Genomic DNA, 15,837 nt, shown 5'->3' with positions numbered 1-15,837 from the left:
CTGTACCCCCACCAAGAGCTACGACTAGCAAAAACATATTTCCGGTCACGACTTCCTTTACACGCACAAACAAACCATGCCAGTAAGTTCAAACTCGCAGCCTCGGAAAAATCTCTACTGCTAAATGCAAACACCTAGCTCATAATTCTCACGGGGTACCCAACCTCTGGGAAGACCCATCGCGCCAAACAGCTCCAGGCCTACCTCACAACGCACATCTCCGCTCTCCCCACCACATCGCCTTCATCCAGCCTCCGAGTGCACCTCGTATCGGACCACACGCTCGCCATCTCCCGCTCCGTCTACAACCTCTCCACCAAAACGCAACACGAGCGCTCGAACAACGCCTCGGAGAAGGATGCGCGGGCGACCATCTACGCAGCCGTGAAGCGGGTGTTGAGCGACAGGGACATTGTCATCCTCGATGGCGCAAACTACATCAAGGGCTGGCGGTACCAGCTCTACTGCGAGGCCAAGGCCGTGCGGACGAGTCACTGCGTGGTGCACGTAGGCGCGAGTGTGGACAGTGCCAGGACTGTGAACGAGCAGAGGCTTGCGAAAGCCAAAGCCGGAGCCGAAGCTGGAGCCGGAGCTGGAGCCGGAGCCGGAGCCGAAGTTGCGGATGACGCAGAGGAGACGGCGCCGTACGATCAAGAGTGCTGGGAGAACCTGGTGTACCGGTACGAAGAGCCAAACGGGTTCACGCGGTGGGACAGTCCGCTCTTCACAATACCGTGGGAGGACGAGCAGCCGCCTTGCGAGGCCATCTGGGAGGCCCTGGTCGGGAGTGGTGAGGGTGGGAAGAAAGTCGTCCGACCGAATCAAGCCACGGTGCTCAAGGCACCGAGGAGCGAGGACTATCTCTACGAGTTGGACAAGGCCACGCAGGGGATTCTAAACAAGGTGCTGGACTGGGCAAGAGACCATCCCGGGGAGGGAGGTGGGGAAGTCAGCGTGGGAGAGGCGGGCGAGGATCTGGATCTGGTTGTGGAGTTGCCGGGTACTCCAGTCGGGCTGCCGGCGTTGCAGAGGTTGAGGAGACAATTCATCTCGTTCAACAGGAAGGATGCGGTACCGAGGGAGAGAATCCGGGCCAGTTTCGTAGGGTATTTAAATGATACTTTCGCGGAGGAATGAGGGGGTAATGGTTGTATGACTAGTCTGACGTCCTCTGGCATATGGAAATGGAAGATACCCCGGCGTTCACAAAACTCTACAAGTTACTACGTCCCAGGCGTAAGTATTACCCCTCGAGGGTAGGGAAACCAGGGGGCTTAAAGTGGAAACTAAACTTTTGAGGCACCCTCGAGGGGTAATACTTAGGGCCTGTACCGTGGTAATAGCACCGACTATTAGCATTTATTCGTACCCCTGATCGGAGTACAAGTCGAAGGTCTTCATCTTGCAAGCCTTCACAAAATATCCCTCCACTTTCCTGGATGTGGTAAATGCGTTTCATCTTTCTTCCGGCTATCTATCTATGCGTCAGCTGAGCTGCTGCAATGGAATTCGGACAGAGGGATTCGCACTACGCAACACAAATAACCTCTTGTGCCAGCACAAAAAACATGCGATCCAAATCAGTACAATCCAATAAAAAAATATACAAAAAAAACCCCTCAAGTTTGATGTATATTCATTAGCCTGTACCATCTTAGATGGAAACTAGGACGTATAAGCTTAGCCAGTGCGTAAGACACACAATATCTAACAGGACCATCATGTACATCCCCATTACCAGCGTCCATATAACACTGCTGCTCACAACCAGATCAAACTCCTTGCGAAGTATCCCAGCCCGGTATCACCACGGTCCAACATCCCGTCCGCTCGCTCCGTCTAATTCACTTCAACCCACTGACCCGGACCGACACTTCTGACCGCAAGGGCCCAGACCTTAGACTTCTGTTTTCGTCGTCATTAAGGAAAGACATTAGTTGGTATTTTCCCATCGTGCCTACTTCCAGAGACGCCGAACGCTATGCAATGCACCCCAATCAAATTCCGTAAGCCCAAAAATACGCATTTCCTTCTTCGCTGCTTGCCAGCTTATTGCTGAAAGGTGTCGCTCGATTATAGAGCACCGATAACCACCATGCCGAATGCTCCAAGAACGCCACCCAGGCCCACATTCTTGGGCGTGCTGCCTGCGTTCGTCTGCAGGCTTCCCTTCGCCGCGCTGGTCTTTGATGGTCCCGGCGCAGTCCCGTCCGTCTGACCTGGCACGACCATGAGCGACGTGACTGTTATAGCTTTGCCGCCCACCAGTGTAGTCGTATAGATAATTTGTTGTGTGATCGAAAAAGCGCTTGTGGGTTTTTGGTTAGTGCTCGCCTCCGTCAGCAAGGTTGAAGATGGAGAAGATTGGTCTGTGGCCGCGTTAGATGAAGTCGGTCCCGTTGCTGGTGATTGGATGGAGGTAAAAGGAATCACGGCGGTAGAAGAGGAAATTGCAGCTCCGGAAACTGAGTTGAGTGGAGAAGAAGAGGCAGCAGGAAGATTTGATGAGGAAGGAGGGGCGGGAGAGCCCGCGGTAGAGGAGGGGGTAGGAGACGCGCCTGAAGTATAATTGTTAAAAAAGTAACCTGTAGGAGATGACATAGCAGTTTTTGGATTTGAAAAGTTGCTTGCAAACGTAGACGTGGAGTTATCAGAAACGGAAGAAGAGTTGAAAATGGACGTCATGTTCTGTATCGGACCATACGTGACCGCGGTAACAGCAGTCGTATGGCTAGAAGGAGAAGTAGTGTTGGAAAAAATGGGATTGTTCTGAACCATAGAAGAAGCGGGTAAAGCTGTCATAGGAGGAGGCAGAGAAGAATTGCAGCAGGATGAATAAGAGATGAGAGTAGTTTTTTGACGCGAAGAAGTATTGGAAGAAGGAGGAGTGACTGGAGGTGAGTACGTAGAGGGAGGAGGGGTAGTAGGAGGAGCCGTAGCCTTGCCTTGGACCGCCGGAATCGAGGTCAGGACTGGAGGCGCGTACGTGAAACTCGAAGAGACCAAACTAGAAATCGACGAGTTCGACGGGCTGCTCCGGCTCGCCGGTAGAAGAACATAGGAACCAAACGAGAAGAGAGCGGCAGGAGGCACAAAAGCGCTGTATTGTACGTCGCTCGCTGACAATAGAGCAGGGATCGAAACTGGATGGGCAAAGGGATCAGCGGCTGGGCCACCAAGGAACGTACCATCTGTTGACTGTCCCGGCGATGTCTGCGGCGTACTTGGAGCTGTATTTGGTGCAGAGGTCACAGCGGGTCGATTTGTTGAGGTCGTTGCGGGCTCCTCGGCAGGGCTGGTTGTCGAGGTTGCTGGGGCAGGAGCTTGAGCTGCCGGACTTGTTTCAGAGGCTGTAGGCTCAGCAGCTTGATTCCGGCTTGTGCTGGCGGGTGGTGTGGGTAAGGTTGTAGGATCCACAGCCACACTCGGACTTTGGGGTTCGCTCGTGGGACCCGGAGTTGGAGTTGTAGGCGTGGGGCCGGGGGCCGTGGGGGTGGATTCAGCAACAGGCGTTGAAGGCAGAACGGGGACTACCGTCGAGCTTTCTGTGGTCGATACAGCTGTAATATTCCCAGACTGTCTCTTCGCCAGCTCCAAAAAATATGTAGCCGCCTCCGCATTCTCCTGGTGCAGAGCTTCCATAGCCTTCCTATCCTCTTGAAATACGCCATGCTTGTACTTTTCTGTGGCCGCGAGCAAGACACCGCGGAGGGCCTTGGGATCGACCGAGTTCAACATCTCCTGGAAGATCTGTTCCTCCCCGGCGGAATGGGTCGCTCTGGCAATGCCATGGCCGTGAGATGCTGACACCAGCGTCATAGCGAGGAGGGCTATGAGGAAGAGGGCGAAGAGCGATCGTGGAGCTTGTGCCATGGCGGGCGATGGGGCCGCAGCTTCGTGCTCTGATGTTCTCTCGACCTTGGGTCTCGGAGAGGCAGAGGAGGTATATGCAGCCTTCGCTGGGGCGAACTTAGCTGGAGCCATCGTGGGGATGGGATGGCCGCCGAGGAGAGGGATAATGGCGAGTGGATTGAGGATCGAGAAGTGCAGGCCAGCGAGTGCTTGCTGAACCGTTGAGGCCAGGATGGGATATGGCGTGGACAAGAGAGAAGAGAGCTGAACAATCAATCAGTCAATCAATCAATCAATCGACGAACGAGTGACGGAGGATGATGAGGATGGATGAGATCCAAAAAAAAAAAAAAAAAAAAAAAAACATGCCAATTGGCACAACCACGGGGCAGTAGGTGGTAGGTGGTAGGTGGATTGGGTTGGGTTGGATTGGATGTGCAGATGATGGGGAAGAAAATATGCCTTTGCGAAGCACTAGCTCATGATAGCTTGGTCCTGGTCCTGGTCCTGGTCCTGGTTCTGGTTCTGATGGGAATGGAGAGGGAGGCAGGCGAGACCAGGTAATAGACGTCTGCATGGCGGCGGCGGCGGCGGCGACGATGGTGGTGTGGTTGGTGGGTGGGTGATGGACATGGACTGGTTGGTGTTGACGTGAAGGAACGGGCAAGCAGGCAGGAGCAAAGCTCGGCAGAAATCCTTGCGTAGCAGGGCAGGACTGGGCAGGACAGGACCCCAGCCAGCCAGCCAGCCAGCCAGCCAGCCACACATCCACCATCAAATCAACATCCAACGTAGTAAGTAGTACGTACCGGTAGTAGTAGGTGGTTGTAGGTAGTTGTAGACGTAAATAGACCGAATCCGAGCACTTCTTCTACCGACTCCTTCAATGATTCCCGTCTCCGAGTTAACGGGGTCTTTTCGCTTCGTTCGTCCTTTCTCAAGTTTAGGATTCGGCAGCCAAGCGAGCCGGTCGATCCTCGGAGTTAGTTTACTTGATCAACAAAACAAAAGGCGCGAAGATGATCGCTCAACCTCCCAGCAGGTGTTTTTCCATTCAATTGCCTCTACGGTACGTCGACTGCTTCGAAATACGAGGAATGGCGTCCTGTCGTCTTTCTACGTCAGCCGTGCGCGCGGCATGCGGAAAGCGCAGTCTAAGGGCACGTCGTCGCTCAATCAGCCCGTCACTACGTAGAGTATGGTAGTCTCGAGCTTCCGTCATGGGTATGCAGCCAAGCATCAGGATCTCCAAACCATATGCATCTTACTGTACAGAGTGCAGAGTACGAGTACTGAGTACTGTACAGACACGAAATCATCAACAACCCAGTGATGCATATCCGAGTTCCGGGATTCGTGGCGTGCTGTTTGTTACTTAATAGTAAAGCTTGCTAGAGTAAAGCTTGCCAGAGTACTGGTAGTGTTTGTTTTCTTTCCCGGCGGGATATCAACAACCACAACAACAATAACAACAACAACAACAGCGGACTCCATCGTTTCCCAAGACTTTCTCACACGGGACATGCCGAGCGGCCTACGGATCGCACATGTCTCGCACCCACCCACTCACCCACCCTACAGGTTGCTGGTTCGACGGATCTCAGTCGCCTCACCTTCACTGTCTGCCCACGCCCGGCGCAAGTGCATCATCTCTACTGCGTCCGAGCTCTCGCCTACTCTGTACGGAAGTCCTCAGAACCAGCCAGGTCCGACGTGTGCCGATCCTCAAGTATACGGAAGTTGCCCGTCCCCGTCCCGGACCCGCATTCTCGGGATCCCAGTAAAGCTTGGGGGGGCCAGGTGTTGATGTAAGCTTTGTGCCAACGAAATCCCAACCAAGCGTAGAGCTACCGGTACCGTACCTCGACCTCGGAAATACAGCAGCAGAGTAAAGAAAAAAGAGAAGAAAACGTAGTAAGAAAAGACCAAGACCAAGAAGAAGAAGAGGAGGAGGAAGAAAAAGAAGAAGATAACTTGTCGGAGAGCGAAACCCGACCATAGCATCTGCCCTCTGTCCCCTTCTCGGCTATACCACAACATCTCCAGATCTGACACCCACAGGCCGGGGTCCGGGCAATTAGGCTTTGAGCCATACCCACTTCCCAAAATAGAACCCCAAAAAAAACCTTCCACACGAGGCGACGAACCAACCATCAAAGCCCGTGAGCACCAAGACCCGTGCGCTGCGACCACCGACGATGATCGGCCACCCGTACTTATTAACGACTACTGGTATGTACTGTAAGAGTAAATACCTAGTACATGCATGCGGGCTATACGACAACTACATACGTACCTCTGCCCAGCCTCGTCCACTCCCTCCCTCCCTCTCATCCCCGAAACCCACACGCGCGCTCTGTATACTGCTGCAACCTCGTATCTGTAAATCTTTCGACTCCTTATTATACCCCGTGGCGATGCTCTCTCCTCCCACCTTTTACCAGCTGCTAATAGTCAGTGCGCTGACTTTTATCTGCAGGCGTGAGAACCTACATGCAGCGACGACGGCGCTCTATCAATCATAGCTGGTATGCAACCTACGGGCTTACAGTACTAGGCAACTGCTCGTTACCCAATCTCCATGGCGAGGCTACCTCGCAAAAGGTCAGCAGGTCTTCTTCGGCCGTCAACGCATCAGCATCATCTCCTCCTAGCGATCCTCGGGCTGGCATACCAGTGACAGCTACCGGACTTGGGAAGCCTGGATTCACAGCTTGAATGATTGGGCTTTGGGGCTTTCGCTGAGATGACAGATCCACTCAAGATCCAGCGGACTATGTACCACTGACATCCTGCAGGAAACATGAAAGAGACTCTATCACGTTCGTGCAGACTGTGTTTGATGATAGCGTGTTAAAAAGTGTGTAGTCTTCCTTACGGATAGGCTATCAAGGGTCCAGCTCTCATAGGGTGGTGATGCTGATATCGGTGGTAGGTCAGGACAGGCTGCCGCTCATCGACGTAAGCCACAGGTGACGATGAAGAAAGATCGATATACTTAAAGGCGGGCAATACCTGAATGTTTGAACTGCCAAAACTTCTACGACGCAAGCTACTGCATTCGATACTTTTTTTTTTTTTGAGGGGGGGGGGTGCGAGATTTCCAAGCAGTCGATCGGATCAACAGACTTAAATCATCGCAGCTAAAAAACAAAAAGGGCAACGCCTATCAGAAAGATCCAGGTCCTGATCGCAATTCTCACAAGTGGGGAAAAATAAACCAGGCAAGACCGAAAGAACGGTGATTCCAGCTCGTCACGACAGAGACGACCATCCCCATCGGAGCCAGCCCAGCCAAGCAACGATTCGCTCGGCTATCGTAAAACCCCAAAGCTCTGGGTATCATCTGACTTTGAGCCTGGACTCGAATATCGTTTCTGCGTCGCTAGTAGAAGTAGGTAGTATGTTCCAACATTTGGAAAAGAAGGCAGAAAGTCAATGAATGGTACATGCGAGACCTTTGGCTCCGGAACTTGGTTCGCGCACTTTGGACCCGCTTCGACTTCAGCTTCTCTTTTTTTATCTTATTTTCGAGCTTGAGAGGGGACTGGGTTGATTTATGGTTTTCTACCTATCTTGAGACAATATTTATATTATATACATATTTCATTGAATATTCCCTCCAGTCTTGAAATCAAACCAAGATCCACATTCATTTTCAAAATCCACCACTTTCTTCCCCCCCCCCCCCCCCCCCCCATAAAAAAAAGAAAAGAAAAGAAAAGAAAAGAAATTAGCACCCTCAACTTTCCATCTCTCTCTCTCTCTCTCTCTCTCTCTCTCTCTCTCTCTCTCTCTCAAAAAAAAAAAAAAAAAAAAAAAAAAAAAAAAACGCATAATCCAGATCCGAGTCCAAATTCCACCCATTCATTCACCCATCTTTTACCAGATCCATACCGTACCATACCACCTTCCCGAAAGTTCAAAATCCAACATCTAATCCCATTTAATACGCACGACTAGCTAGCATACCTTTGATTGAATTGAAACAAATAAAAATCCAATGCAATACAGTACAATACAGGACCCGGAAGCATCACGCGTGAATTCATCACATCCGTGCTTCAGATATCGGGACCAGGATAATTGTCAGATACTTGATTGTTATGCATTCATTTTAGTGTGTTATGTTAGATTTGGATTTGGATTTACATTTAGATTTAGATTTAGATTGAGATTTAGATTTACATTTACATTTATTATTATCTTTTATTCATCCCTCTCTTCTCTTCCCTCCTCTCCTCTTCTCTCCTCTCCATTTCCCATCCATATAAATACCACCCACCGCCACACCACCACCTCCACCAACGCAGATGCGATTCAAAAGCTATGCTACTATATGATCACAACAACAACAACAACAACAGACGAGACGCAGAAGGAGTCCCATCAAGATATCAATTCCCGCTGCAAAGCATACCCCCTTTGCTCTTCTCCAATAATAAGATAATGATTAAACAACAAAATTCACAAACTTTTATTAATCATACGATCAGTAATCCGTGCGCGCGCCGACGTCTTCCCTGCGCGCTCTCGCTAACCCTCACGACAAGCAAGGTGCCGTATCTCAACTCAACCAAGTGTCCTGCTTCAGATAGGTCGCTCTTCCACCGTAGATCGCTCGCATGCGATTCCATCGCCTTTGCAATAGCCAAAGAATAAAAATAAAAATAAAAATAAAAATAAAAATAAAAAATACAATAATAATTCTTTCTTTCTCAACATCGAGTTTAATTAGGTATGCGTCTGCAGCGCAACGCCCCCCCCCCCCCCCCCCCCCCCCCCCCCCCATCCCAAAAAAAGCACTTCCAAAGCTCTGGCAGGCAGGCCCTAATTATGACGGCCGCTATGCTACTTGAAAACGGGCCTTTCAAAAAGGCGCGCGGTGAAGGTTGCAAAAAGATGTGGGAAACCGATATATATATATATATATAAGGGAAAAGGAGAAAAGGAAACGAGTGACAGATGAATCTGCTTTTACGTTAATATATATATATATATATATATTCGGACTCCAAGAACTTGCTTGACGGAAGGCTATATATCAAGAGACAAAAAAAAAAAAGAGGAAGCGCAATCTTATAACAGATTAGTCTCATCGATAGACGATAGAGAGGAAACAATCCGATATTATTATTCAAGCCAAAAAAAAAAAAAAAAAAAAAAAACCAAAAGGGCGATTCGATGATATTGCTGTGAGCAGTAAGAGCTTGGTTCTAACGCAGCTCTTCTTCTCATGGTTCGCGCGAGAATTGATCACTCGAGAGCTCCAAATTTTTCTATTTTTTTTATTTTTTTTATTTCTAATTATGAAAGCGCCTTTTCTAACGCATCTAATAAATTAACTTCATTTTTTTTTTCCTTTAAATCCCCCCCCCCCCCCCCCCCCCCTTCCTCCCAATTCAAATTCGCACGAGAGCAGAAAAAGTGGCGGGCGCTACGAAAAGCCAAAGAACACACTTGAAGCGACTATCTCAAAAAAAAAAAAAAAAAAAAAAACCATAACAAGCTCTTAAAGAAGCAAGATGCAGCTGCTTTTTTTTTACGCGAAAAAAAGGAATTGAGTTTCAGCTTGCAATCAATTGCAAGAGACGGCTTGCGTGCGCCGCCGAAGATCTATTCTTGAATCGAGAACCTAATAAGAGAAAGGCACTTGTTGTAATCGAAGAGGCGCGCTGAGCGCGCAAGAGGCACTTTGAATCGTTTAGTATAGTTTTATAATTGAAAGCTGAAAATCAGAAAGAAGAAGGAGGAATGGCCATGTCGATTTTCTGAAGCGTGATCTCTTAAGTCGAGATTGGTGATTTCGGAAATAGAGTAGGTAGCGGAATCACAGCGAATTGCGCGAGTGGAGTTTAGTTAGAAGTAAGTGGTTTGTACTTGAGAAAGCTCGGATGGGAAGTCAGAGGCAAGGTCGATTGGTTTTATTCGAAAGAATGCCGACTTTGCTAATGTTTAATAGTTGTTGATATATCTTGCGTTATGCCCTTTTTTTTGGGCATGTGAAATGCTATTATTTTCGGTGTTCTGATCATTTGAAGTAGGACACTTGCTTGACCTGGAACACTCGCTCATCTTGATTGTCATCGAGAGCTCGCAAGTAAAAGTCAGAGCATTGATTATTATATATATATATATATATATATATATTAAAGAAGGGCGGAAGCAAGCAAAGCAAAGTAGCCTGCTACGCTTGCAGTCATCTGAACCCTTTCATATCAATCCTGCTGCGCTTGCTACCCATTACATCGATCAAAGACCAATGAGCCACGGTTTAGCATCCACTCCAGACCCTATTTTTGCAGATGAAAAAAAAATCAAAAAAGTCGCGTAAACTAGGGAATGAAATGCTCTGCAAATTCATGATGTATGGACTGGGAAGTGCTTGATGTCTATAACGTGTAGATTATTCTATGTATAACCTACAGCGTTCAGCTAACAGCCTTCCCTGAGGCCGAAAAACAGTTCACGCCTTTCGTGCGCTATGTTTTATCCATGTAAACAAGAAGGGAGGGAAGTAGTCCAGAATCAGACGATACTCCATCGAACCCACAGAAGTCTTGTCTTAGTGAATGCCACCTTCCGCACTTAGGGCCTTACAAAGCACCGAACTAGGCACATTTAAAAAAAAGGCACTTGTTGAGTGTTCAACTTTGCGTTTAGCAGCATTGTTGTCACACTGCTCGGCCAGTGGGATAGCTTGAACTACGGAGCAGGGCTATAAGAACTGAGAGTTCAAGGCAAGTGAGTTGCTACAACATAACTAGAAATGGCAAGACTGAGCTCAGGAGAAGGAGGGTGGAGGGTAGAGACGTAGATACAGGATCAGAAGCCTGGGTGTATGTATACCAGTCATAATATTTGACAGAAATTCTGGACCTAGAGTCATCATGGTCTAATGGCATAGGAGGCTTACCAAAGACATAGTTGCTGGATCACTCTGCGTGGCCATATCCTGAAGCTTCGAGGAGATCCAATAGTCTGCTTAAGACGTGATGCGATATCAGATCCCCCGCGAAGGCATGACGGCCGAATTCAGACTCGGTGTCCAGGATTCCGCAGCAGAACGGTTGCGTTGAAAGAATGATGCCCCAAGGGAGCTTTTCTCGTATCCGAACGGCTTGAAATTGTTTACGGATAGAGCTTGAGTCGCGATGCATCCGAACCGGTCCTGGGAATATGCGGGCGGGCGTGGGTTGATTGGATATCCTAGAATACTAGAAGATTTGCTGCCGCCTTTGAAGATCAGTTGAAGTAAAATTTGAACTCAAAGGCCTGACACCTACGTTTGCATCTGGGTTTGAAGATATATGACTTGGGTCGAACCTCATACTTCATCTGAAAATTGTCGAGTGCCGGGGTCTGATCAGCTCCAGATCAAGTGACGTCGACTATAAGGGGGTGCTCTTCGTAAGCTTTCCTGGACATCTAGCTTGGCTCAGACAACACTCTCGGTGATGCAGAAGCCGGGCAGATTTGCATATTCTTACCGAGTCACGGAAGGGCACACGTCCATCCTGAGAGAGCGGGGTCCAGCATGCATAGTCAATCAATTGGCGGTCATTTCATGCAAATTGACTTCCAAATCGTATCGTCTTTCTGCTCTCCCTCCTGGATCCAAGGATGGTGATTGCAACTTCGGGTGGTTGGCTACAGGTACAGACCGTTGTTGACAAGGGACGACGGCTTCGTCGCAGCACGATCAGCAAAATCCGAAGAGTTGGCCGGGCGAGCGGCCGCGGTTTCGGGGCGTTTCGTATCATAAAATCGAAGAAAAGTTGTGGTTGAAAATTGTTATGGTTGATGTCACCTGCCGCGATTCTGGCGATCACGTCGGAGCAGAAAACCCTGAATGAAAGGGTATGCTGCAGAAACGCGGAGATCTGGGGCAAGACCCTGCTGACCCTTATGCAGAGAAGAGATGGATATGACTCCACTGCCAACTGTTATACTTGTACCTACGACCTGATAGTTGTATATCCCTGAATGATATATCAGGTGAAGATATTGGTGCTGGGTCGGTGTGGGTAACCGATAGCAGACGAAGCAGACGGAAGAGATACTCATAGGGAGAGGAGAGAGCCGAGCCGAGTCGAGTCAAGTCTTCCTTTCTGACCCCATCTCGGTGCGATTATTGAGTGTTGAGCTGTTCATGAGCTTTGTGTGTGTGCGGTGGTAACACAGCCAGCACCGGGCCGAGCGAGCAAGGCCGATCCCCTGAAAGCCGGCCAGAGTCAACAGTCCTCCGTACTCCCCCCCTCCCCCTCGCATCATTCGCACAACAACTCGAAGTAACTCTCCACCGTGGAACTCTATCTCCTCCAACATGTCGCCATGTCCATGCCCACAGTCTCAGGTCCATCCCCGTCCGTCCGTTGAGGCATGAGGAGGCCATCTCCATTGCAATTTGCCACCCGAATCCTGGGCATTAACGCATGAAGCTGGGTGATTTTCGCGTACGGTGAACGACTTGGGCATCTGTCGGCCAGACACGCGCTGGCTATCCTCGTATCAAATTAAGGGTTATTTTCGATGCCCAACTGACCACAAGCACGATTCCGTAGGTAGGCAGGTACCGGTAGAAGTTACATGCTGCCCATTGTCCTGCCCATCATCCTGTCCATCCGGCACCGCCAGCAGACCAGGAGATACCACGCTCTGGGAGGGCCCTTGCACTCTATCTATCCAGGGAGGAAGAAGTGCGGAGGGAACTTGAAGGTGCTAGGTACTTCGTCTTCGTACAATGAATGCCTCGATCCGCCGCCGCCGCCCGTGCTCACTCATCGAATCGCAACCTCGGGCTCGCAAACTGGCATCCCCTTCTATAGGGCATGGCATGGCACAACTGGCCCAATGATGCCCAATAGAAGCCACGCTGCCCTCCACATCCCGAACTGCCATAACGTCCTTGACAGGACAACACCACCGTTGTAAGGGGAGCGTCCCTGCAGAGCATTGCCGAGTCGCCACACGGCAATGTACTGTATGTATGTAATGGTAAGTAACCGTTGCTGGCTGTGCTGGCCTGGCTGCAAAAGCAAACTGCTTGACCATGGCCATCTCCGCGCCGAGTAATCTCCAGTGCCATGCAACTTGCAAGACTCTTCCTGCTTCTTTGCTCAAACAACGCCCATCCGTGCAGAGTGGTGGCGAACGAACCCCGTTCCATGCAGAACCGTCTCATGTCAAGCTGTTACTCTCCCGATAATCAGGTCTAACCTGGCCTGAGCTCCCATGCTTTGGTTGGCGCCCCGTCTTTGGTCGTTGTCAAACGTGCATCTTGGGGATAGCTGACCGTTGCCGAAATGCAAAATGCGTCAAGAAGGGACCACCTGTCTCACCGCAGCAGAGTCTATAAATTAGTCGCTTCATGACTCCATTTCCGAGAATGTTATAAAGTCAACTGCTTGCCGTCGCTATCAGAGTTACACTTTGGGTCAGCCACGCATCACTCACCGCCTTAATATACCCAAGCCTTTCTATCCTGGGGACCCATTCTTGTCCGTGGTCCAGGTGTCAATTCCCATTTGGATAGGAAGTACCGTCGCCCCGACGTCCACAGGTCCACAGGATTCCCTTCTTCAAGAACATTTCGCGTCGTCTTATTTCCTTTGTACATTCGTACTCCTGTCTCTCTCATATTTCACGACCACGGATTGCCTGGCTACGGCATGATGGCCTCGCGACGGAGCCTTCAAGTCCAACCGGACTACGGATATGGGCGCCCGGTGCCCATCGGAACCATGAATGCCTCGAGAAGGTACGAAAATTCCCTCATGCCGGAGCGCGTGGGATCCGAAGTGACTGACCATCGAAAAGTAGCACGTACCAGGAAGTTGTGCCTCCTGGATACGAGACCCCCTTTTATCCAGCGTCCAGGTAAGATCGTCCGCCCCGTTTCCCAGGCCACCTTGCTAAGATACCGTTTCCGAAGCGCCGCCTACACACCTGGTGTAACATCAAGTTACAGCCCGCCAGGTCCAATCGCGACGATTCCTTCAGGGACCAATCTCATCCGCTCGGACTCGATATACTCCAACGGATACAATACCGGAGCATCCTCCGCTCTCTACGGCGCCCCCGGGCCCGGCTACAAGTCGTACGCCAGTCCAAACTCAAGTTGGGAACCTCAAGGCAGGATCTCGCCCGATATGTACGATGACTTTGTGGCTTCCCCAAGCCCGGGAGACTTCGTACATGACACATCGAGCAAAATAGTAAGCAAACCGAAGATTGAAGGAAAAGGCCACTCTCAGCAAAGGCGGCCATCCAACAGAGACGAGTTCGATGGACCGCACCAGTTTCTGCAACGCCCGCCGCCGGATTATATTGCACAACAAGAGAGAGACTTGCCGCATCTTCCCACCAACTTGGTAGTGCATGAGCAGGATAGCATTCTCACGCAGGTCAATGACCGGCTTTCTCAGTGCGCATTTGATTTCGTTGCGAAGTATCAATTTCCAATTCCTTTGGCCAATGGCGAAATGCGACCTGTGGAACGCCCACAAGATCGAGAGTGGACGGAATGGGTATATCTCCTGAAGCGCCTGGCGACAAAACGTCGCATACCCGCCCGGGTCTTGTACAACGGCCAGATAAAACAGTTTATTACCATCTTGGAGAACTCGTTGGAGATGCGCCACGCAGCCAAACACCAATCCCGCCCACTCAAGGACGATCGGAATATCCTGCAGCTGATTTCTGCCGGGATACAGGTGGCCAAAATATTGAGAGACGCCCCAGCTATGGCGGCACTCGACAACCTATACGTTTCCACGGAGCAACAAATCCAAGAACGGACCTCTAGCAACCGCTACAGAGTTTGATCTGGCAGACGAACTTACGAATTTACGTTAGCGCGGGCCCGGCGTTGGCCCCGCTCCGAGGTGTTGGACATGCTGTTTGTTTTTTTCAATCATCGTTCGAGAGGATGTCCCGTGAATTGCAGATAGATAACCATCTCTGCTGCCAGCGCAGGATGTTTTGGTACCCACCACCTACAGATCAGCTTCATCTTGCGCTCCATTCGATAATCCCGAACGAGTGCGATTATTCCATGTTTGTCATTTTGGGGTTGCAGGATAGAATTTCGAGAGTGAAACGCCTTCACACGCCAGGATTTTGTTTTTTCGTCAGCTTGAGGAGCGAGCGCGCATTCCAGATAGATTCACCATGGGCGTTCGCTTGGGCGGTTTTCTTTGTTTTTGCCTTTTTTTTTTCTGGCTTCGGCTGTATTTTCTGTGTGCACAGTGGATGACACGGCGGGGTTTTCAGGCTTCTTCCCAATCAGCGCTGCGAATTCGGCCGTCTACCCCGGACTGTCATGTCTGCAAACAATGCGTCTTGAGGCGATGGGTGTTGTTGGACAGGGCCGTGTGTATGTTGGCGTTGGTGATAGGAAGGACTGGAGACACGGGGGGGCATACCGGTAGATCGAGCGGCCTGTATTCCAATAGTAATGAACCATCTTGTCCACCACACATTTGCCCCGCTAGGCGTGCCTTCCCAGCGACCTGGGATACGAGTGAGTGGCGGTCTTTGATCTAACGTGCAGGATCGGAACCCCTGCTCGGTGACCAAGACGTAAACGTGGGAGATTTTGGTCGGTCACCAACCACATCGTCCCTGCAGGCTTTCGAGCGACTCGACCCATCCCCTGCTTTATCATATACTGGTATACATACTTCTCCAGTTCTTGCTATCGTGAGCTGATCAGGATCCCCTGCGTGTGCCATAGTCACTTGAGGATTACCTCCACCATCGAGGATTTTGTTTTGCCCGTTCACAAGTCCTGTGATCCAGCCACACATACTGGTTCCTCAGATAAGACCGGTGAAGGTCCATAAAGAGTATAACCTGGTCTCCAATGGACCCGCAAGTTTCCAACTGATTGCTGGGATATGTCGCTTCTCTTGCATCCCCAGGACCACAATAGGAGCAAGATCCGGAAGGGGAAACCATGTGGGAAGAGTACCAATAGTAAGG

The 15,837-nt window shown here is 50.2% G+C and overlaps 5 protein-coding genes across 5 annotated transcripts; 3 read left to right on the top strand and 2 right to left on the bottom strand.

Moving 5' to 3' along the window:
- Nucleotides 1-76: 76 nt before the first annotated feature.
- On the top strand, nt 77-1,137 carry L3040_007980 (uncharacterized protein; the record flags this gene model as incomplete). Its single annotated transcript, XM_007295519.2, has 2 exons — nt 77-82; nt 139-1,137. The coding sequence occupies 2 exons, from the start codon at nt 77-79 to the stop codon at nt 1,135-1,137; spliced, it is 1,005 nt and encodes a 334-aa protein (XP_007295581.2).
- Nucleotides 1,138-1,839: 702 nt separating this feature from the next.
- On the bottom strand, nt 1,840-4,429 carry L3040_007979 (uncharacterized protein; the record flags this gene model as incomplete). The annotated part of the gene is made up of 6 exons (XM_066154774.1): nt 1,840-1,905; nt 1,962-1,979; nt 2,131-2,369; nt 3,189-3,959; nt 4,072-4,116; nt 4,315-4,429. The coding sequence occupies 6 exons, from the start codon at nt 4,427-4,429 to the stop codon at nt 1,840-1,842; spliced, it is 1,254 nt and encodes a 417-aa protein (XP_066010670.1).
- A 1,621-nt stretch (nt 4,430-6,050) lies between these two features.
- On the top strand, nt 6,051-6,828 carry L3040_007978 (uncharacterized protein; the record flags this gene model as incomplete). The annotated part of the gene is made up of 4 exons (XM_066154773.1): nt 6,051-6,234; nt 6,332-6,380; nt 6,651-6,712; nt 6,788-6,828. 4 exons carry the CDS (start codon nt 6,051-6,053, stop codon nt 6,826-6,828), a joined length of 336 nt encoding a protein of 111 aa, XP_066010669.1.
- A 4,027-nt stretch (nt 6,829-10,855) lies between these two features.
- Nucleotides 10,856-11,190, bottom strand: L3040_007977 (uncharacterized protein; the record flags this gene model as incomplete). The annotated part of the gene is made up of 2 exons (XM_066154772.1): nt 10,856-11,088; nt 11,139-11,190. The coding sequence occupies 2 exons, from the start codon at nt 11,188-11,190 to the stop codon at nt 10,856-10,858; spliced, it is 285 nt and encodes a 94-aa protein (XP_066010668.1).
- A 2,405-nt stretch (nt 11,191-13,595) lies between these two features.
- L3040_007976 (uncharacterized protein) lies at nt 13,596-14,678 on the top strand (the record flags this gene model as incomplete). Its single annotated transcript, XM_066154771.1, has 3 exons — nt 13,596-13,612; nt 13,672-13,731; nt 13,787-14,678. The coding sequence occupies 3 exons, from the start codon at nt 13,596-13,598 to the stop codon at nt 14,676-14,678; spliced, it is 969 nt and encodes a 322-aa protein (XP_066010667.1).
- Nucleotides 14,679-15,837: the final 1,159 nt, after the last annotated feature.

This window comes from Drepanopeziza brunnea (genome assembly GCF_022702325.1).
Source record: "Drepanopeziza brunnea f. sp. 'multigermtubi' strain 214-2 chromosome Unknown ctg14, whole genome shotgun sequence".
In the NCBI taxonomy this organism is placed as follows: domain Eukaryota; kingdom Fungi; phylum Ascomycota; class Leotiomycetes; order Helotiales; family Drepanopezizaceae; genus Drepanopeziza; species Drepanopeziza brunnea.
Note: the sequence above shows the minus strand (reverse complement) of the source record. Positions and strands in the feature narration are given on the sequence as shown.